The sequence below is a fragment of the Suillus discolor genome (assembly GCF_016758755.1).
Source record: "Suillus discolor strain FC423 chromosome Unknown F5147scaffold_137, whole genome shotgun sequence".
Lineage (NCBI taxonomy): Eukaryota > Fungi > Basidiomycota > Agaricomycetes > Boletales > Suillaceae > Suillus > Suillus discolor.
Genome location: NW_024541384.1, coordinates 12,627 through 28,565, shown reverse-complemented (window position 1 = coordinate 28,565; position 15,939 = coordinate 12,627). Strand labels below are relative to the sequence as shown.

The window sequence follows — 15,939 nt, the reverse complement described above, 5'->3', positions numbered from 1 at the left end:
GTCTAACCGCCACTTGCTTGTGAGATATCACTTTGACACGGTGGCTGAGCTGACGGATGCCTCCCAGACGGCTCCCGTATTCATTTGCAACCGAGTCCTGTACAGGACACAGCAACTTCGTGAAGAGTACAGTCTTCCCCAGGGAAAACCTTCTAACTTCAAAGGCATACAAAAAAATCCGTACTAGTTCATTCACTGGGATCGATCTCCACACATTACACCCTGCATACTGGAACGGGCACGGACTGCAAGGGGAACCAAGGTCAGACCTCTATGGCAGGAGGCTGCAGCTCTGTCTATCAAGATCAAGGATAGATGGCCGCTCCACAGCGGATCGCGAGCTTGCGAGTGTTGATGCGTGAAGCTAGGCCTTCGTAGAGTTGCCACATGGAGATCCTCCCTCGCAGTGCTTCTTCTTTAGTGAAGCACTGTGGCCCGTGCACTCCTCTTAAGACTGCACTTCGAAAGATTCTCACTCGCCTCGTTTCTTTCTTCCCAGTCTCACCTCTGCGCGTACGATTTTTTCGACCCGCACACCATCCCATCTTCATCTTAGCGTTAGTTTTGGTCTGGACTCGCGTCTCCTTTAGGCCCGAGGTCTGTTCTTTGTTCTCTGTTCCCGAGCTCCAATATCTGTCTTCAAGCCTCTTCTTCTCTGGATCTTCGCTTCGAGCACAAACCCGGCGCTTCACTGCGTCGGTCAGGCAAAGCCAGACCTTCCCACACAAAAACCGAATCAATAATACTTCGACCTACTGACGATTCGTTCTAACCTCTCTCACATCACTCAAGATCTTCATATCTTGGTATCTTCATACATAGCACGTCCGAGCTCGTCATCATAGAGCTCGGTCTCTTCGTTCTGCACATTTCACAGCTCAATATACGAAGGCTACGACACGCGCGAGGACTGCCGACTACGAGCCAGGACTCCTGCCACCGCGCCAGTACCCTTGCCACTCCCGACCTGTCCTGCCAGGCTCCAACACTACTTCAACTTCACAGTCATCTATGAATGTGCACGACTTTGACACGAGGGCCACAACAATTAATGGCACCTGATGGTGACATGTTCTTAACTTCACCGATAGCGTAAGATACGCAATCGCCGAAGTTAAGAACAAGTTAGAGTCTAGGGCAGCCGAACCCCTCACACAAACCGTTTTATATTATATACGTTCCACTGAATCTTTCACAAAGGACAAGCCTACATTTATGTTTCCCTGTTTAGCAACTCTCTTCGGTAGATTTGCAGTATTTCACAACTCGCGATGCACTGATCACAACTTCAACAGGTCCGCACATCGATTTCTCAGCTACTGTTTGGAGCACCCGTCCGAACATGCAGGTGATTTCGACTGCTTCACCTCTCTTTTATCGTCCCACTGATAGAAAAATGCTTGCGATGGTCGCTCGGCACGTTGGTGCGCTCAGGAAAGCTCTTCGGTACCTCTTGGCATGTTACCAGAGCATGACACTAGTATGTCCCGTTCTCCCGATCAACACCTCAGATTTCCGGACTCTAAATTTCCAAATCCCATGTTTCCATACCCGTGTTCTTTCAATTGCATCGAGACATCGTTGACGTGTCATTTCACGTACTGCGATCAAATGTATCCTACCAAACTACTCTTTTCCGTCAAAACAACCAATGACAAGACGCTCTGCATCAAGTTTGTCCGTCGCTACTCTAAGGAAGTACATCAACGATGTGTTTCCGACGGCTCCAGCGATCCTCAGCTTCGAACGGCTACCTGATTCGGATGTTACACGCCATGTTTCCAAAAGGTACCTTTGTTTGAGATTGAGTAACTACGGTTGACTATGTGTATCAGGATTGATTTTACCAAGGATTTTTTCCTGTTGTATTGCATTGTTTGGTACTTCACATATACTACATACTTCGAGCTTCAAAGCTTCAAGTGCTATAGAAAAATCGCCAATAGGCAGGGAGTAAGTGCGCAATGGTAAACCAGAGCTAAAATCATGAATTAGCAAGGAGAAACTTCCAACTCTTTGAGATCACTGACACTGTATAATTTGCAGGATTGTTTATCAGCGCTCGCGGTCCTATAGACCATGAATCTCCCCCCTACAACTGTTCCATATGCTATAAAGGCAATAGAACAGATCGAATCCACATTCCATAGTCTGCTGAGGAAGAAAGACCAAAGGGGGACGCCGATCAACATTGAAATACGTGCAAAGGTAGGGAACAGAGTGACGAGAGTGCGTCTTCCTATAAAGCGATCCCCTTCCTCGTCTTTGAAATCTTGTGCATGAAGCGTCGTTGCAAATACTGCACAGCTAAAAGCAACTGCGCGCGCGCTGATACTATCAAGGCACGGGCTAGACCCTGGTTATCAAAATATAGATCTCAGTCAAAGGCAAAACTTGCTGCAGGCGGAGCAGTCCACGTACCTGCAACGATCGTTGCACCTGCTTCCAGGCACGTATACCCGACGGCTGTTAATATATTCTTTGAAAGCGCAAATTTGTGGCCTCCAAACTCATTATACCAGATACTCAAGGCTTCAAAACAAGCGCTAGAGGCGAGAGTCTGTCCGCCATACATTGCGGAAAACATGAGACAGACGGGAACTAGCAGCCAACGCACGTCCGCTGCGTTCTGTGCGGTTATGCGACCAGAGGGTAGAGGGCGATCAGGTTTGTTTCTTTTGTCTTCTTCTGGGTCCTGAATCTGATTGGATATGTCAAATTTTAGGAGGTGGATCCATATCCAAATTATGATTTCCAGAATGCGGGTTGCATGGGGATGGGGAGCATTTGCCAAGGCAAATAAAGTCTAATGCACAGGGTCGTGTCAAAGAACATGCGACGAATTTTAGGGACACTCACGACAGGTAACAGGGTGGTCAAGACGTCAGACTTCGTAAACAAAAACAGTGTCATGATATGCCTGCTGATACGGCGGCCACTATCTAAGGCTTGGGGCAACATGGTCTGATTGTTTGCTCATTTCGAGCCAGTTAAATAGCCCAAGATCGATTTTGCCATTCCAAAATGGCTATTCAGAAATGTATCGTTGAAACGTCTGTGGTATTAGTTTACTTATGAAACGAATCTATAGGAAAGCAAGATGCCGACTCGCGAACTTTGATTGACACCTGGATTGGATGCTGTCATGAGTAGAATCTCCACACAACTAGTTCAGATGCATACCATTAGTATGTACTACCTCCTCCAGTGAAAAAAAAAGCTAAAAGGAGCTTTCTGCCCGTTGAAAGGGCTTCTCATCGGGTGAGGTCAGATCAGAAGGTGAAACAAGACATACTACATGTCAATTTTGGCCAAACATAGCCTGAGCGCAGTGTCTGAATTCCGTTGAAAATGCCGACGCAAACGCGGAACCGGAACGTTTGAAATACCAGCCACTGTATATGACCGGACTCTCGTAGATACTAAGTACTCTCTTGCTTCAGTCCATTATCTGGGACTGAGGGTACTCTTCCCGCCTGCGCATGCGCTAACTTGTATTTCAGTCTGATCATAGTGTTCAGTTTCAACACGTTACATGCGCCGGTGACGATGTTTGGCCGTCCGATTCGGAAACTCTAAATCTGACAAGTGAACATCAAATATTGCAATGCGATTTTCTTTGATTTAGTCGCATGATGGCATCCTTCACAGAACGAGGTTTGCTGAGTGCCACCAACTTGACTGAAAGCGTAAACAAAGGAATGGTTCAAATGGGGAAATAGTTTCCGCGGAGGGACCAGAGGGCGCACCTGTTTCCTTGCATTACGTTACCAAAAGGATCTCCACAGGCACTGCCCTGCATACCAGTGCAAACTATTACTGAAAGGTGGGTGACAGTCTAGTGTATGCGTGCAACGTGGTGAGATTCATGCGGACCTTTTTGGTGCAATCGGGCGTAGGGGCCTGCAGGTGATAGAACCGAATGCCGGGGAGGGTGTCCACAATGTTTCACTTCAGAACTAATCTCTTACTGTCCACGATGCTGTCTTAGAATGGGCAAATAAAAAAACGAGCACCGCCGTTACGGTGCGAGGAGGATACAAGTGGTGCTCAAGGTTTTTCTTGCCGTAGATTTTCCAAAAACAATGATATGAAAGGGGCCGCCTTTCCGAGTAAAGTCGCATAGAGCAGCAAATCAAAATGGTATGGTCAGAATTATCATGTCATCATGAAACTGCCACCTACCTGCACATTATTCCGAGGAGCGAAATCGGACTTCAGATAACAGTTCAAGTTACGTTAAACTCTTCGCAGATGTGATGCCACCCGAGGAATGCAGAAGACAGTGATATAGTCTGACTGGTACAAGCAAGTATTTACCGGATTCGGACATTGCTGTCTGTACGTGTCATGATCAAGATCCTGCCAGGCGCTATATAGCTCGGTCGCAGAAGACGGCGCTGTGGCAGTGTGGCTTAGTTCAAGCGTTGACAGACGGACTGGATGGGCTACCTATCTGGACATAAAGTCGGAACTCCATCGGGAAATGGTGCACGAAGACTATGCAACGTACCTTAACTTAGCCTGCCAGAGGCCGCATCCCGTTCTAGGAACGAAACCAAGCTGCAAGACGAAATGAACGTTGTACAAATAAGACTTGGCACGGTTATTACGATAAAAATAATCGGCATGGCGGAACTCAAGTCTAGGAGGTGATTACAGTTCACGTCGTGAGTACGACTGACATCGCTCGGACTCTGGTTTCTTGCGAAAGTCAGTACTTACTATGGAAAATCTAGGGCAGAGATTGCAATAGAAATCTGAGAATCATATCGAGGTCCAGTCTGAGTGTCTATCCACTTGGCTCGGGGCTTTAGTAACACATCTGTTAAAAGCTCAGTGGGCCCGGTTGACGGTCGACGTCTACACTGGCGGTAGCTGACGATTCAGAGCCAGCCACGCCCATGTCTCGTTACACACAACATCTCGATCTTTCCTATTAATATTGCTGAAAATGAAGGACGAACCGGAGAAGAGAAAAGGGACCAATACGTACTTGAAACCTAGTCCTAGCAAGTCTTTCGACACCTTTAAGCTCAAGGCTCGGGACTCAGGCCTCAGGCCTCAGGTTCAAAAGATCAACGAATGCGTGACAACCATCGATGATGAGTCTGCACGTGACGTTCTCACGCCTACTAGTACTACATTCGGCCTACATCGACTTGTCTTTTGATGTGGTAGTGGCACTAATACTTATGCCTGGCGGCGCCGTCAGGACAGGTGGTTGTAGCGCGGGTGCAGACCATCGATATAGTCATCAGTGAACACTTAGTCTTGTTCCTATTATGTAAGGGAAACAAAATGAAAATTATCTATATCTACGTAATTTAACACGAATAAGCACGCATTTCTTCCGGGTATCATTTGTATCCACCCCCTCCTGTTCGCTCCCTTTCGCCCTTAACTTAAAACGGGACAAATGCGACTTTCAGCTCCGGATACTCAAACACCATAGAAGAACCGCCAGTAACCTGGAAGTAGATGACCGAGCGAGTGCCACAGCTAATCAGTCCATTGTCAGCTTCACCTCGCTGTGCTCCCAAGTAACAGTTCGACTCACACTATAAAATTTGCAGGACTGCTTATCGTCGCCTACCGTCTTGTACATCACGAATCGGGTTCCCACAAATGCACTGTAAAGAACAAATGCGGTGGTAGAGAGCGCATCTGTCTTCCAGATACGGCTCAAGGCATATGCCCAGAGGGGAAGACCGAACATCATTGAGAAGCGCGCGGCTTTAGGGAACATTGTGGGTAGCGTGCGCCTGCCAGTGAGGCGATCGCCTTCTTCATCCTTAAAGTCTTGTGCATGAAGCGTAGTTGCATAGATTGTCGAGCTAATTGCGGCCGCCAAAGCACCAGCCTCATCGATGCATGAGTTGGGAGAACCTGTACGCTCGATAAGCAAAATGACAGATTTCTTGTGACTGGATAGATTTACTAGCGACGGTTCCTCCGACCTCCAGGCACCCGTAGAGAATGGCTGTGAGTACATTCTTCGACAATCCCATTTTATCACCGCCAAGTTCGTTGTACCATATTGTCAACGCTGCAAAAACGGTGCTGGCCAGCACAGCCTGAGTGCCGTACCACAACGATAGCAACAAGCAGACTGGGACCATAATCCAGCGCATATCAGCTGCGCTGTCGACAGAAATGCGACCAGCAGGTATCGGACGGGAGGGCTTGTTCTTGCGGTCCTCCTCGGGATCCTGGATCTGATTTGCAATGTTGAACTGCAATAAATGGAACCATATCCACAAAGGGGCGTTCCAAGCATGGGTGGGGTGATATTTGGGAGTCGCAGATAACGCGAATATAGTCTGAAAAGTGTAATTAACAAGGTGGTGAAACGTACAATGGTTGGTACATACGACAGGTATCAGAGTGGTTCTGATATCATTTTTTGTAAAAAGGAAGACCGTCTCGAAATGACGAGCGATGCTATCAGCGCGAACAGTAAGAGCTTGAGAGAACATTGTGACTTGTTGGATGCATAGGTTGTCCCGGGTCCAGGTTTTTATACTTCAAATGGGCGCTTGAAAGGAACGTGAGTTGCCGGTCGATGGCAGTATTCATACCGGCAGTGTAACTACAAGGGACTGGGGACTGCCCCGGAGTCTGTAATGAGATCATTCAACGTTGCACACACACCTGAATCCCGGATGGACCGGTCCAGATTGAACTTTCGAACTTCCAGGTGCTGGTGAACCCGATCTGTATCCGTGAGAAAAAGCTTTCGGAGTACCTTGAGCCATCATAACCGAAGGCACATCGAAACCAGCAGGGGTTCGAAAGAATGAACTTATACAAGCACCTGCCACCTAGGTACCGCTTGTTAGATATAACTGGAATCTAGAGTACCCGCGTGCCGTTACTATGGCTGTAGTGAATCAACGACCAAAGCCTCTCATAGTACTAATGCACTCACTATCCAAAGGAGGTGACGATCTTCGACATCGTGACTCTGCAGAGCTTGAAGCACTTTCTAGACCACCACAGTGGAACACACTCGAAGACTGCAGATATCGAGTATTGATGCAGTTGTTTCAGTTGAACAGGCGCTCGAGAAGCCGCGAGCCGGTACGATTTTGAACAGCTCTATGGTTCATTGATTAGGCTGCGAAATGACGCTCGGTTTGAGTTACTTCCAGGCGCTACAGCATCATAGTTACAGCCACGCTTTCCACGATAACATCGTACGCATAGTAGCGCTGGCTTGCGAGTCCGACGGAAAGCCGCACCACGGAACTTCGCATTCTCCTGAGTCAGATGCTTGGCATAAGCCATCAAACTGATCGGAATACAAAGGAGACAGTGGAAAGAGATCCTGCTCCAAAGTCCTAGTAGCCGCGGCGGATCGACAACTGTATATTTGGCTAAATTCCTGCTCATCAAACGTGGTTGTGCTAGCTTCTTTCGATTAGTACGAGAATAGTGATGATGCGAATTTCGCTGCCCATCGCAGCCCAGTGAGTGGTCGAAGACGAACATATCCTGTTCAACGGTGTGCTAGTGGTCGATGACTCGGTGACATTTCTGTGGTCCAATAGCAATCCCGTTTCTCGATCCAGATAAGTATAGCCTATCAATCGAGGGCCGAGGCCAGATAACCGGCATGAGAGCACGAGAAACAAAGCAGTGTGCCGCAATACTTGGCAATAAACGTTGAGTGACAGATTATTATGTAAGAGACTACGAATTGAACCTTATTCGATTATTGTCCTAAACGGGACTCCTTCATGGCGCGCGGTGCATGTATCTACAAACAGTAGCACATCCCAAACCCATTAAGCCTTGTTAAACACATCCCTCACCCTCATCCTTTTCCCTTTCCATAGAGTACATTATATGCATTAGCATGTTCGTGAATATAATCAATCATCTCTCACTCAAAAATGGAATCACATGATACTATTTATGTAACATTTAGATAGTAAAGGTTTAGGTACCAGTCCCGTTTTGGCGACGTGCTCAGATCCCGAATCAACTCCAACTTTCAGAAGGGCAGCCCTTTACTGTACGACCGGCAATATAGTGTTCCTGACCCCGGTCATGTACATAGCCCAGTATTGCGTTCGTGGCGACCTGCTTACATCTCCATGTGATAAGATTGCATACTAGCATAATACGTATTAGGAATATAGCATTTCACTGCAGGGACGAATGTTCAACGTTCCACCCGACCAACGAGGCTGTATCTGCCATACCTCAAACAAACTCATAGACTTGAACAAGGTGGACACTGCCCTGGTAATATTTCTTCATAAATACCACCGCTCGACGACGAAGTGATTTCTAAACTTGATATATGCGGGCCGATCGGGTTCAGACATGACCGTGGGTCTCCGATATCACTGGACATAGATGAGGAAGGTAAAGGCTCATCACCTTCCGCGATGCTATCGAGTCTAAAGCCTGGAAAGAATCTACTCCGCACTAAGGCGGAGTACCTCCTATTGCCAGGATTCCCTGTCATCCTTCTGCGGCTAGAAGGAGCTGAAGATAGCTCAGAGCATGAGAGAGATGACTCTGCCTGACAGCTATAGTCTGGTGTGTAAGTCGTCGGCGGGCCAATTTCCGAAAGCTATTCTTAAAGTTTATATAAGCTCCGGATGAGATTGATCATGAGGACATACGACATGGACGGGAGCTATCATCATATTATCGTCAAGCGAAGATCGGTTGCTGACAGGGAGATAATCGACGGATATCACGCCAAAGGGCTCGTCACGAATTTCTGGAAGATCTTTGAAGCAATTCAGAATCTGGGAAATCGGTGGGGGCGGAGCCTCGTGTATCTCGTGACTGGATGGCGTCCCAGAAAATGCGACTTGAACGATGCGATGCTGGGCCTCGGACAGTAACGAGGTCGTGTGCTTGTGCCCCAAATACGGATGTTTGGGTGACTCCGAAAGTTCCTGATGTCCCAGCCCTCTTAGAGAACTAAGCACTGGCAAGTAATAGGGCATTACCCACGACTACCATTCGCTTCCCTATCTCCCCAATAATCTGTTCAGATATTCAGATATGGAGTTGTGACTGAATGGCGTGCAGAACATACCACGCCCTTCTCACAGCACTCTGCAAGACCTCCAAACTTTAATGTCAGCCAGTTTTTCGTGCATTTGCGTTTGAAAGCGACGATCGTCGATTGTTCGTGTGCGATTTTTGCATCCAAATTTCGCATGGCTTTACATGAAATGTTCAATGCGTCCATCTGTGCATGGAATGCCTTGGTCTCCTGGTTCATTCGGGTGAGCTTTTTCCTGATGCTCTCTACAGAGGCTGCAGTACGCCGCCGGCGCCGTTGAAGGATGTCAAGGGATTCTTCACGCGTACGCACGGCCTTCATGTTGTCTCGAATGATGGTTTGAATGGAGCTGTAGCGGTTAAGCGCCCCCGAAAAGTGCGCCAGGAGTGCTCTGGATGAACTCAATATATCCTGAACCCGCGTTCGATGTTTAGTTTATCTCGAGACAATGCCAAGACTTACAGAAAGATCATCTCCTTCAGAAATTGCCCATGCCTTCATGGCATCAGCAGCTTTGGAAAAGTCTGAGCTCAACCTTTGTAGTCTGCCTCGAGGTTTGATTGATAGCTGTGTCAAACGCGAGGTGGACTCACGAAGCCAATACCGACTTCTCTGCTGCAATCAAATCTTGTAGAGGCCTGAGCTCCTCATTTCCAATCAGGGCAGGAACAGGGATCGTCGAGCTGTGGGCTATCTTGACAGTTGCACCTCTAAACATCGTGGTCGGTCGAAAAGATCCGAGGACAGGCGTTATTCGGCACCCGGTCTTTTGAGGTTGTGCCAAAATGGGTCCCACAAGGCAATTCAATACAATGCCTTCCGAGATCTAAATCATATATAGGTGTGCACTGTGAGACGGGGCAATTCTTATCGATGAAAGAATGATTTCACCGGATGACTGGTGTGTTCTTCCTCCCAGCGATGTCAACCCATAACATACCGGGACAGATTGGATATCAGTGGCAATATAATGGAGATAATTTAATTTTACAACAAAGTTGCTATGATCAACCTATATAACATATTGATTGATCGTCAAATCAGATGAATCAATACCAAACGGCGTCCAACAGCGTGATCATAACGATACACGTCTATCGAATACTGAGCACTGCACGACTGCAGTGCAAACTTCAGCGTTTTCTTACCAGTCCACATGCCAGAACTTAAGCAAGTGTAATATAGTAATAGCAAGTGTGTGTGATCCAAGTGTGCCACGAGTGTGTTCAGAACTCCGCGAAATTGTACACTAGATAAGGTGTTCAGCGCCAGCGCTCAGCGATCGCGATTATCTCATTGTCAAACCACGTCGCTTCCATTGAGTTGTCACCTATTTGCTTGACCTACTACCCAACTCGCTCATGGCATCCCTCAAGATCTCCGTCGGTGACACTCTTCCAAAGGGCGACTTCGGTACTATCCCTTTCACCGAAGAGTTAGCTGATCATGTGAGTCATATCGCTTCGAATCCTAATATTGTTGTCACTGATATGTCTGGTCACGCATAGTCGGCGTGTGGTATTCGTGCGTCTGTTTTCTGTCAGTACCCGTAGAATAAGGCTTATCAGAATGATCACAAGCCACCACCCTATCTACTGACAGTTGGAAGGGCAAGAAGGTTGTGCTCTTCTCAGTGCCTGGTGCTTTCACCGTATGTATTCTCGAGTACATTTCTGATTACTGAACTCACCCCATCCTGTTAGCCAACTTGTCACATCAACCACCTCCCACCCTACCTTGCCCAGTACAACGAGTTCAAAGCCAAGGGTGTCGATGTTATCGCTGTCATCGCTGCCAATGATCCGTTCGTCCTGAGCGGATGGGGACGTGTTGAGGGACTGACAGACAAGGTAAATTGTCCATACCATCAGGTCATTCCAGGAGCAAACGAAAGAGTTTGCGTGCGCAGATAATCACCCTCTCTGACCCCAATGCCGCATGGTCAGGCAGCCTGGGATTAAGTGTCGACCTCTCCGGGCGCGGATTCGGAATCCGTACTGCACGATACGCCATGATCATAGACGACTTGGTTATTAAATACGTCGAGGTTCGTGTATTTCCTGCGAACTGCATAATAATGGAGATCCTGATGACTGGATACGTAGGTCGAGCCTGGCCTCGGAGTGACCGTTTCTGGTGCTGATGCCGTATTGGCCCATTTGTGATCGAAAGTATCATTTTTGTTCGCATATTTAACGCCTGCATCTGTGAAGCTGTCTCGTTGGAACGAGCAGACACTCTAAGTAGGTGCTTGCTGGCATTATGTGTACATCAATAAATCAATAGAGTGATGTTTACCTGTCTGTTGAGGGGAATTTTCTCAATCGAGCAGAAGTGTCGATAACCCATAAAGTAACTTAGACTATAGCTAAAGGAAGCGATTACTATTTAACTTAAGGTCGTAAGCTGCCTCGGTTCGGGACCGTGCGCAGATTAGTGATTGTTTGTAGCTGTATACGCGCTTTTGGTCAGGTGATCGAGTATTGTTTGTTGATATCCTAGATAAAGTTCAAAAGTAATAGGGTGTCGAGCGCGTCCACCCTCACTTTTCTTCACCCACAATCCATCAATCGTGATGCCCCGCAAAGCCGCTGCGTCCGCCGCGCCTGCAGACGACTCCGTACCCACTGGCACCACCACAGCAGCTACTGATGGTGACGCTAATCCTGCTCGCCGTTCATCCCGCCTTGCTGGTCGGGACAAGCCCCCAGCAACCAAGAAGGCTCCCGCGAAGCCTCGGGGAAGAAAACCTAAACCTACTGCGGATAGCGACAAACAAGACAGTGAAGCTGAAGCTAAACCCAAGTCCGCCAGGGGAAAGAAGCGTACTGCTGCTGAAAAAGCTGCGGAAGAGAGCGCTCAACCAGAGAGTGAAGAGGCACCCGCCGCCAAAAAGGTTCGTTTGCCTCCACTTTTTTTACTGCGCGTTTTGCTTATACTGAACCAATCGTCAGGCTAAACCCGAATCCAAGGCTGCGTCGAAGCCTGCATCCAAGGCCGCCTCAAAGCCAGCCTCCCAGGCAGCCCCCGCAAAACCAGCCTCTAAGGCTGCGAAACCTGCGTCTCGAGCATCCGCCAAACCACTTTCAACTACTGCCAAGAAACCCGCTTCAAGAGCAGCCTCCAAGAAGCCTGTATCTAGGGTGGGACATACCTCGTTTGATTTAAAACCACGCTTATCTTGATTATCAGGCTGAAGCCCCAACAAATGAGAACGAGGCCCCAGGCCCCGCACCAGAGACTATTGTAGAAGAGCTAGAGGAAGAAGCTGCTGCTGCTACTGAAGCACCAGTTGCTGAAACTGAGGTAAGTTTTTTTCCTTTCTTTCTTGCTGGTGTCCAGAATCTCAACAATATATATTTTAGGCTTAATTACCCCGCTCTGTAATCATCCATCCACGATGATGGATGTTTCCCGCTATATCCGCTGCAGACAAATGTATCTTCTTCCTATCATTATCTGCTATCACCAATTTGTATCCCTGTCTTTCCTCCCCGACCCTCGATCGCGTCCCTTCGCCATATTGTCCGTAACCTCGTTGTTGCTGTCCTTCACCCTTACTTTCAACCTGTCCCAACAACTTTCATCTTCAACCTTCTAGACCATGGCCGTACACTCTCTTGTCGGATGGAAACGCTATGCGTCAATGGTGCTAGCACCTCTTTTGTTTAGTTCAACTCCGTTACCATTTTATGTATGCGTACGTTGGTTACTCTAGGTTTTGTTGTGTGTATGTGATATCTACATTATGCAGGTATTGCATATTGCAGGGCGACTCCAGTCGGGACTGCAAAAGGCTGCCTATTCTGTCGGTATGTGTTCCAGGGAACAGACGAATAAAAAGTTTTTGGCGGCTGCGCGACTAGTATGCATTCAGCGGAGCCTTTCCTCTGGCGGGATTTCCATCCATTACTCGTGCGCAATGGTTCCGTGTGGGCAAGTCAGGGTACCTTTCAATCCAAATTCATTGATCCAGGGTCTGATAAGTGTTCTCGATGTTGTGCTATTGTGCGCTGAATACTTCCAGCTCCCAACTGGATGACTCAACTGTTGGTGGGAGTATATTCAAACCACTGCAGCCTCATAGCAGGCCCGGGCAACCGAACGTCTGGGGTATGCGCTTCACTTCTATCCAGCCTGTTCACATATCGGATCTCTGGGTGACTGTCTTCGATCCTCCGTCCATGACTGAGGGATCTCACATATCATCGGAATGCGTTCTTCTTTCTTTCACGAGTCGTGGCCTCCTACTTAGGGTTCGCATTCGACGTCATTCATATTTATCTCGACTTCGAGTCAGACGGGCTGGAACGTGTGGCGAGCACAACCCAAGACGCCTCGTTGCGACGAGCATCACTTGTATCACTATCCAATGTAACGCAAGCGGGTAGCTCGTCGCAGGTGGGCTCTTGTATGCGATGTCCGTACAGGTTTGTTCAATATCATAGCATGGCGCCATCGAACATAGGGATCCTCGTTTGCAACCGGGGCAAGCCACCTCATGCACTGCTCAGGCAGTACAGTTATGTAGAAATAAAATTTCGTTTGGAGATGGAATGACCTCAACTCAGTAGGGTGCTCAAACACCGCACATAAGAGGGTGAAGCTAAAGTTGTCCAATCAAGAGATATACCGGCAGTGCTTAATTAGTACCATGTGCACTCGCGGAGATACGTACGGAGACATAGGCATGAAATTTGAAATGTCAAATTGTTTGCATTGTATGAAAACAAAGTAAGAAACACGACTCGTGTCTACAGTAAAAGCTATTGCAACGACATTCAGATTCACGAGCCAAAGTCTTTGAATTCATCTTCCTCGATAGTTTCCAGGCCTTCAAGTTGCCGCGGATACTATCATCGGCACTATTCCGAGTCCGTCACGGTCGAAGTTCTTCCTCGCATTCATGTCTTTCAACAACTCATCGACAATCCGATGTACGAGTCTCTGTCATGGTGAGTCCCCCATTAGTGAAGTTGGGGACGACTTGCTAAACGCTGGTGCCTGCATCAAAAACAAAATTCAAATCGTAGTACAGGTTCCTGACAAGGATTCGAACGCCAGTCCATTTAGTACCAAATCAAGCTTCCAGTTCTTTTGTGTGGTCGGCGTCGATGCCAACTCCATCATTGACGTCAAGTCAATCGTTGCCCGAGCTTGAGCGCCTCTCATCGAGAACCTTCGTCGGAAGGGACGACAGTTGCGAGTCGCTCATGTAACTCTTCTCTGAGTCTCTGACTCCAAATCCATTTGCCTATTCTGAACTCCTGGTTCCAGACGAGGCTATCTTCCTGTGGTATTGACCAAATGCTATGTCCAACGCCACCAGCGCCCATTAATCAGGGGAGTTGCCAGTAAGAAGTCTGCGCAGCATTCATCCCAATGATTGATCAAGCGACCTTACAGGCGAGACTCGCGGCACATATTTGACAGGCGAACACTCGAACATTTCACTGTATAACCACGGAAAGTCACAAACACGTCTTGCATACATCACGACCGCGAGCTAATTATACAAGCATTCTATGACGGACGAGTCAGAGCACCAGCAACTGCATCAGGTAAATGACCCGAAAATGATAAATTATTAGCAAGCTCTATCTCGTCTAAAATTTGCATAATACCTATCAGAATTGTATACCACTCGAGAAAGCTTTGAATACCCGGACTTAGGATGGAAGCCGCCAAATATACAATTATGGCAGTCCGGTTGCAATAGTCCACAACTAGGTGACAGTGCTCGCGCTTGACAACTCTGTCATGGCGGGCGGGTATTGTAATATGTGTCATCTTGGTGGTAAGTTGGCAATACATGATAATTTTGACTTGCTGCGGTCATGACATGCAACTTTTGACTGTGTTGACTTTCTCCGCAATCTCTGAATAGGTGTCAGTGTTGGTTATAAAACTATATGGCCGGACTATGTTGGACCGAACTACCTACAACCTCAGGGTGCTGAGCGTCCACAATGTGGTACCAAGCTGTATCAATGTGGTTGCCTTATGCAAGCACAGCTTGACATTGCACCCTCAGCAGGAGCTTCCCCAGCGCTGACATTAGGTAAGTGGTTGTCACGCTATCCTGTGCTGCTTACATCTGCTAGGTGCACAATTCAGGCGATAAGCCACAGTGCGTTGCCATCTGTCCTGACCTCGATGAGATACGATAAGCGTATATAAAGTTGGTTTTTCATTTTGTGCACCCCGATATCTGAACAAACGCTAATGTGGGACAAAGTTTTGAATGACCAGACTATGTTGGACCGGACTGCCTACAATCCAAGGGTGCCAAGCATCTGCAATGCGGTACCAAGTTGTATCAATGGGGTTGGCTCATGCAAGCATAGCGTGCTATTGCACCTCTAACAAGAACTCCTTCAACATTGACGTTAGTTATGTGGTTGTGATGTTTGCCTGTGCTGCTCAGATATGCTAAGTACACAACCCAGACAGTGTGTTGGCATCCTGCCCAACCTTGTTTAGATATGGTAGCCGCACACAGGGTCAGTTGGTCACTTCACGCTCCACATTCTTTCTCTTACTGCTGGAGTCTTCCAATGCTAGACTGTTGTGGATGGGGGCTGCTTTCGGTCTCATGATGTGGAGGCATGTCAGTGCGGTGCCCTTCATCAGCCAATTGCTGAGGTATGGTCATAAGATGCAAGGCAGCGAGGGATTTTATTCATCGCAAACCCTCTCTGGACGATGACATCGGGTAATGTTTTATAACGCCAGGCTAAAATGTACCAAGACGTAGCAGTGTTCACGTTTTTCGTCTTGCAATCGCTTCCGTGGGCTAGAAGGGTTATAAAAGCCGAACCAGGCCATCATTAGATTGCATTTATATAACTATGAATATTTAAATTTAAATAAAACTATGAAGAGATGACATTTAGATTCGAAGC

General features: G+C 47.7%; 5 protein-coding genes across 5 annotated transcripts; 2 read left to right on the top strand and 3 right to left on the bottom strand.

Annotated features, from left to right (window-relative positions):
- Positions 1-1,991: 1,991 nt before the first annotated feature.
- On the bottom strand, positions 1,992-2,966 carry F5147DRAFT_790974 (UbiA prenyltransferase family; the record flags this gene model as incomplete). The annotated part of the gene is made up of 3 exons (XM_041443059.1): positions 2,860-2,966; positions 2,422-2,806; positions 1,992-2,356 (listed from the first exon to the last, which is right to left on the bottom strand). Exons 1-3 carry the CDS (start codon positions 2,959-2,961, stop codon positions 1,992-1,994), a joined length of 852 nt encoding a protein of 283 aa, XP_041285071.1. The 5' UTR covers positions 2,962-2,966.
- A 2,452-nt stretch (positions 2,967-5,418) lies between these two features.
- F5147DRAFT_69718 (UbiA prenyltransferase family) lies at positions 5,419-6,793 on the bottom strand. The gene is made up of 4 exons (XM_041437498.1): positions 6,749-6,793; positions 6,375-6,693; positions 5,942-6,323; positions 5,419-5,889 (listed from the first exon to the last, which is right to left on the bottom strand). Exons 2-4 carry the CDS (start codon positions 6,477-6,479, stop codon positions 5,507-5,509), a joined length of 870 nt encoding a protein of 289 aa, XP_041285070.1. The 5' UTR covers positions 6,480-6,693; positions 6,749-6,793; the 3' UTR covers positions 5,419-5,506.
- Positions 6,794-7,899: 1,106 nt separating this feature from the next.
- On the bottom strand, positions 7,900-9,994 carry F5147DRAFT_728373 (uncharacterized protein). Its single transcript, XM_041439324.1, has 8 exons — positions 9,926-9,994; positions 9,628-9,860; positions 9,497-9,578; positions 9,065-9,445; positions 8,980-9,012; positions 8,640-8,921; positions 8,211-8,587; positions 7,900-8,154 (listed from the first exon to the last, which is right to left on the bottom strand). The coding sequence occupies exons 2-7, from the start codon at positions 9,750-9,752 to the stop codon at positions 8,222-8,224; spliced, it is 1,269 nt and encodes a 422-aa protein (XP_041285069.1). The 5' UTR covers positions 9,753-9,860; positions 9,926-9,994; the 3' UTR covers positions 7,900-8,154; positions 8,211-8,221.
- Positions 9,995-10,318: 324 nt separating this feature from the next.
- On the top strand, positions 10,319-11,337 carry F5147DRAFT_728369 (Redoxin). Its single transcript, XM_041439323.1, has 6 exons — positions 10,319-10,482; positions 10,543-10,558; positions 10,615-10,685; positions 10,738-10,884; positions 10,944-11,081; positions 11,140-11,337. The coding sequence occupies exons 1-6, from the start codon at positions 10,396-10,398 to the stop codon at positions 11,197-11,199; spliced, it is 519 nt and encodes a 172-aa protein (XP_041285068.1). The 5' UTR covers positions 10,319-10,395; the 3' UTR covers positions 11,200-11,337.
- A 208-nt stretch (positions 11,338-11,545) lies between these two features.
- On the top strand, positions 11,546-12,690 carry F5147DRAFT_69650 (uncharacterized protein). Its single transcript, XM_041437438.1, has 4 exons — positions 11,546-11,930; positions 11,989-12,177; positions 12,227-12,340; positions 12,400-12,690. The coding sequence occupies exons 1-4, from the start codon at positions 11,610-11,612 to the stop codon at positions 12,403-12,405; spliced, it is 630 nt and encodes a 209-aa protein (XP_041285067.1). The 5' UTR covers positions 11,546-11,609; the 3' UTR covers positions 12,406-12,690.
- Positions 12,691-15,939: the final 3,249 nt, after the last annotated feature.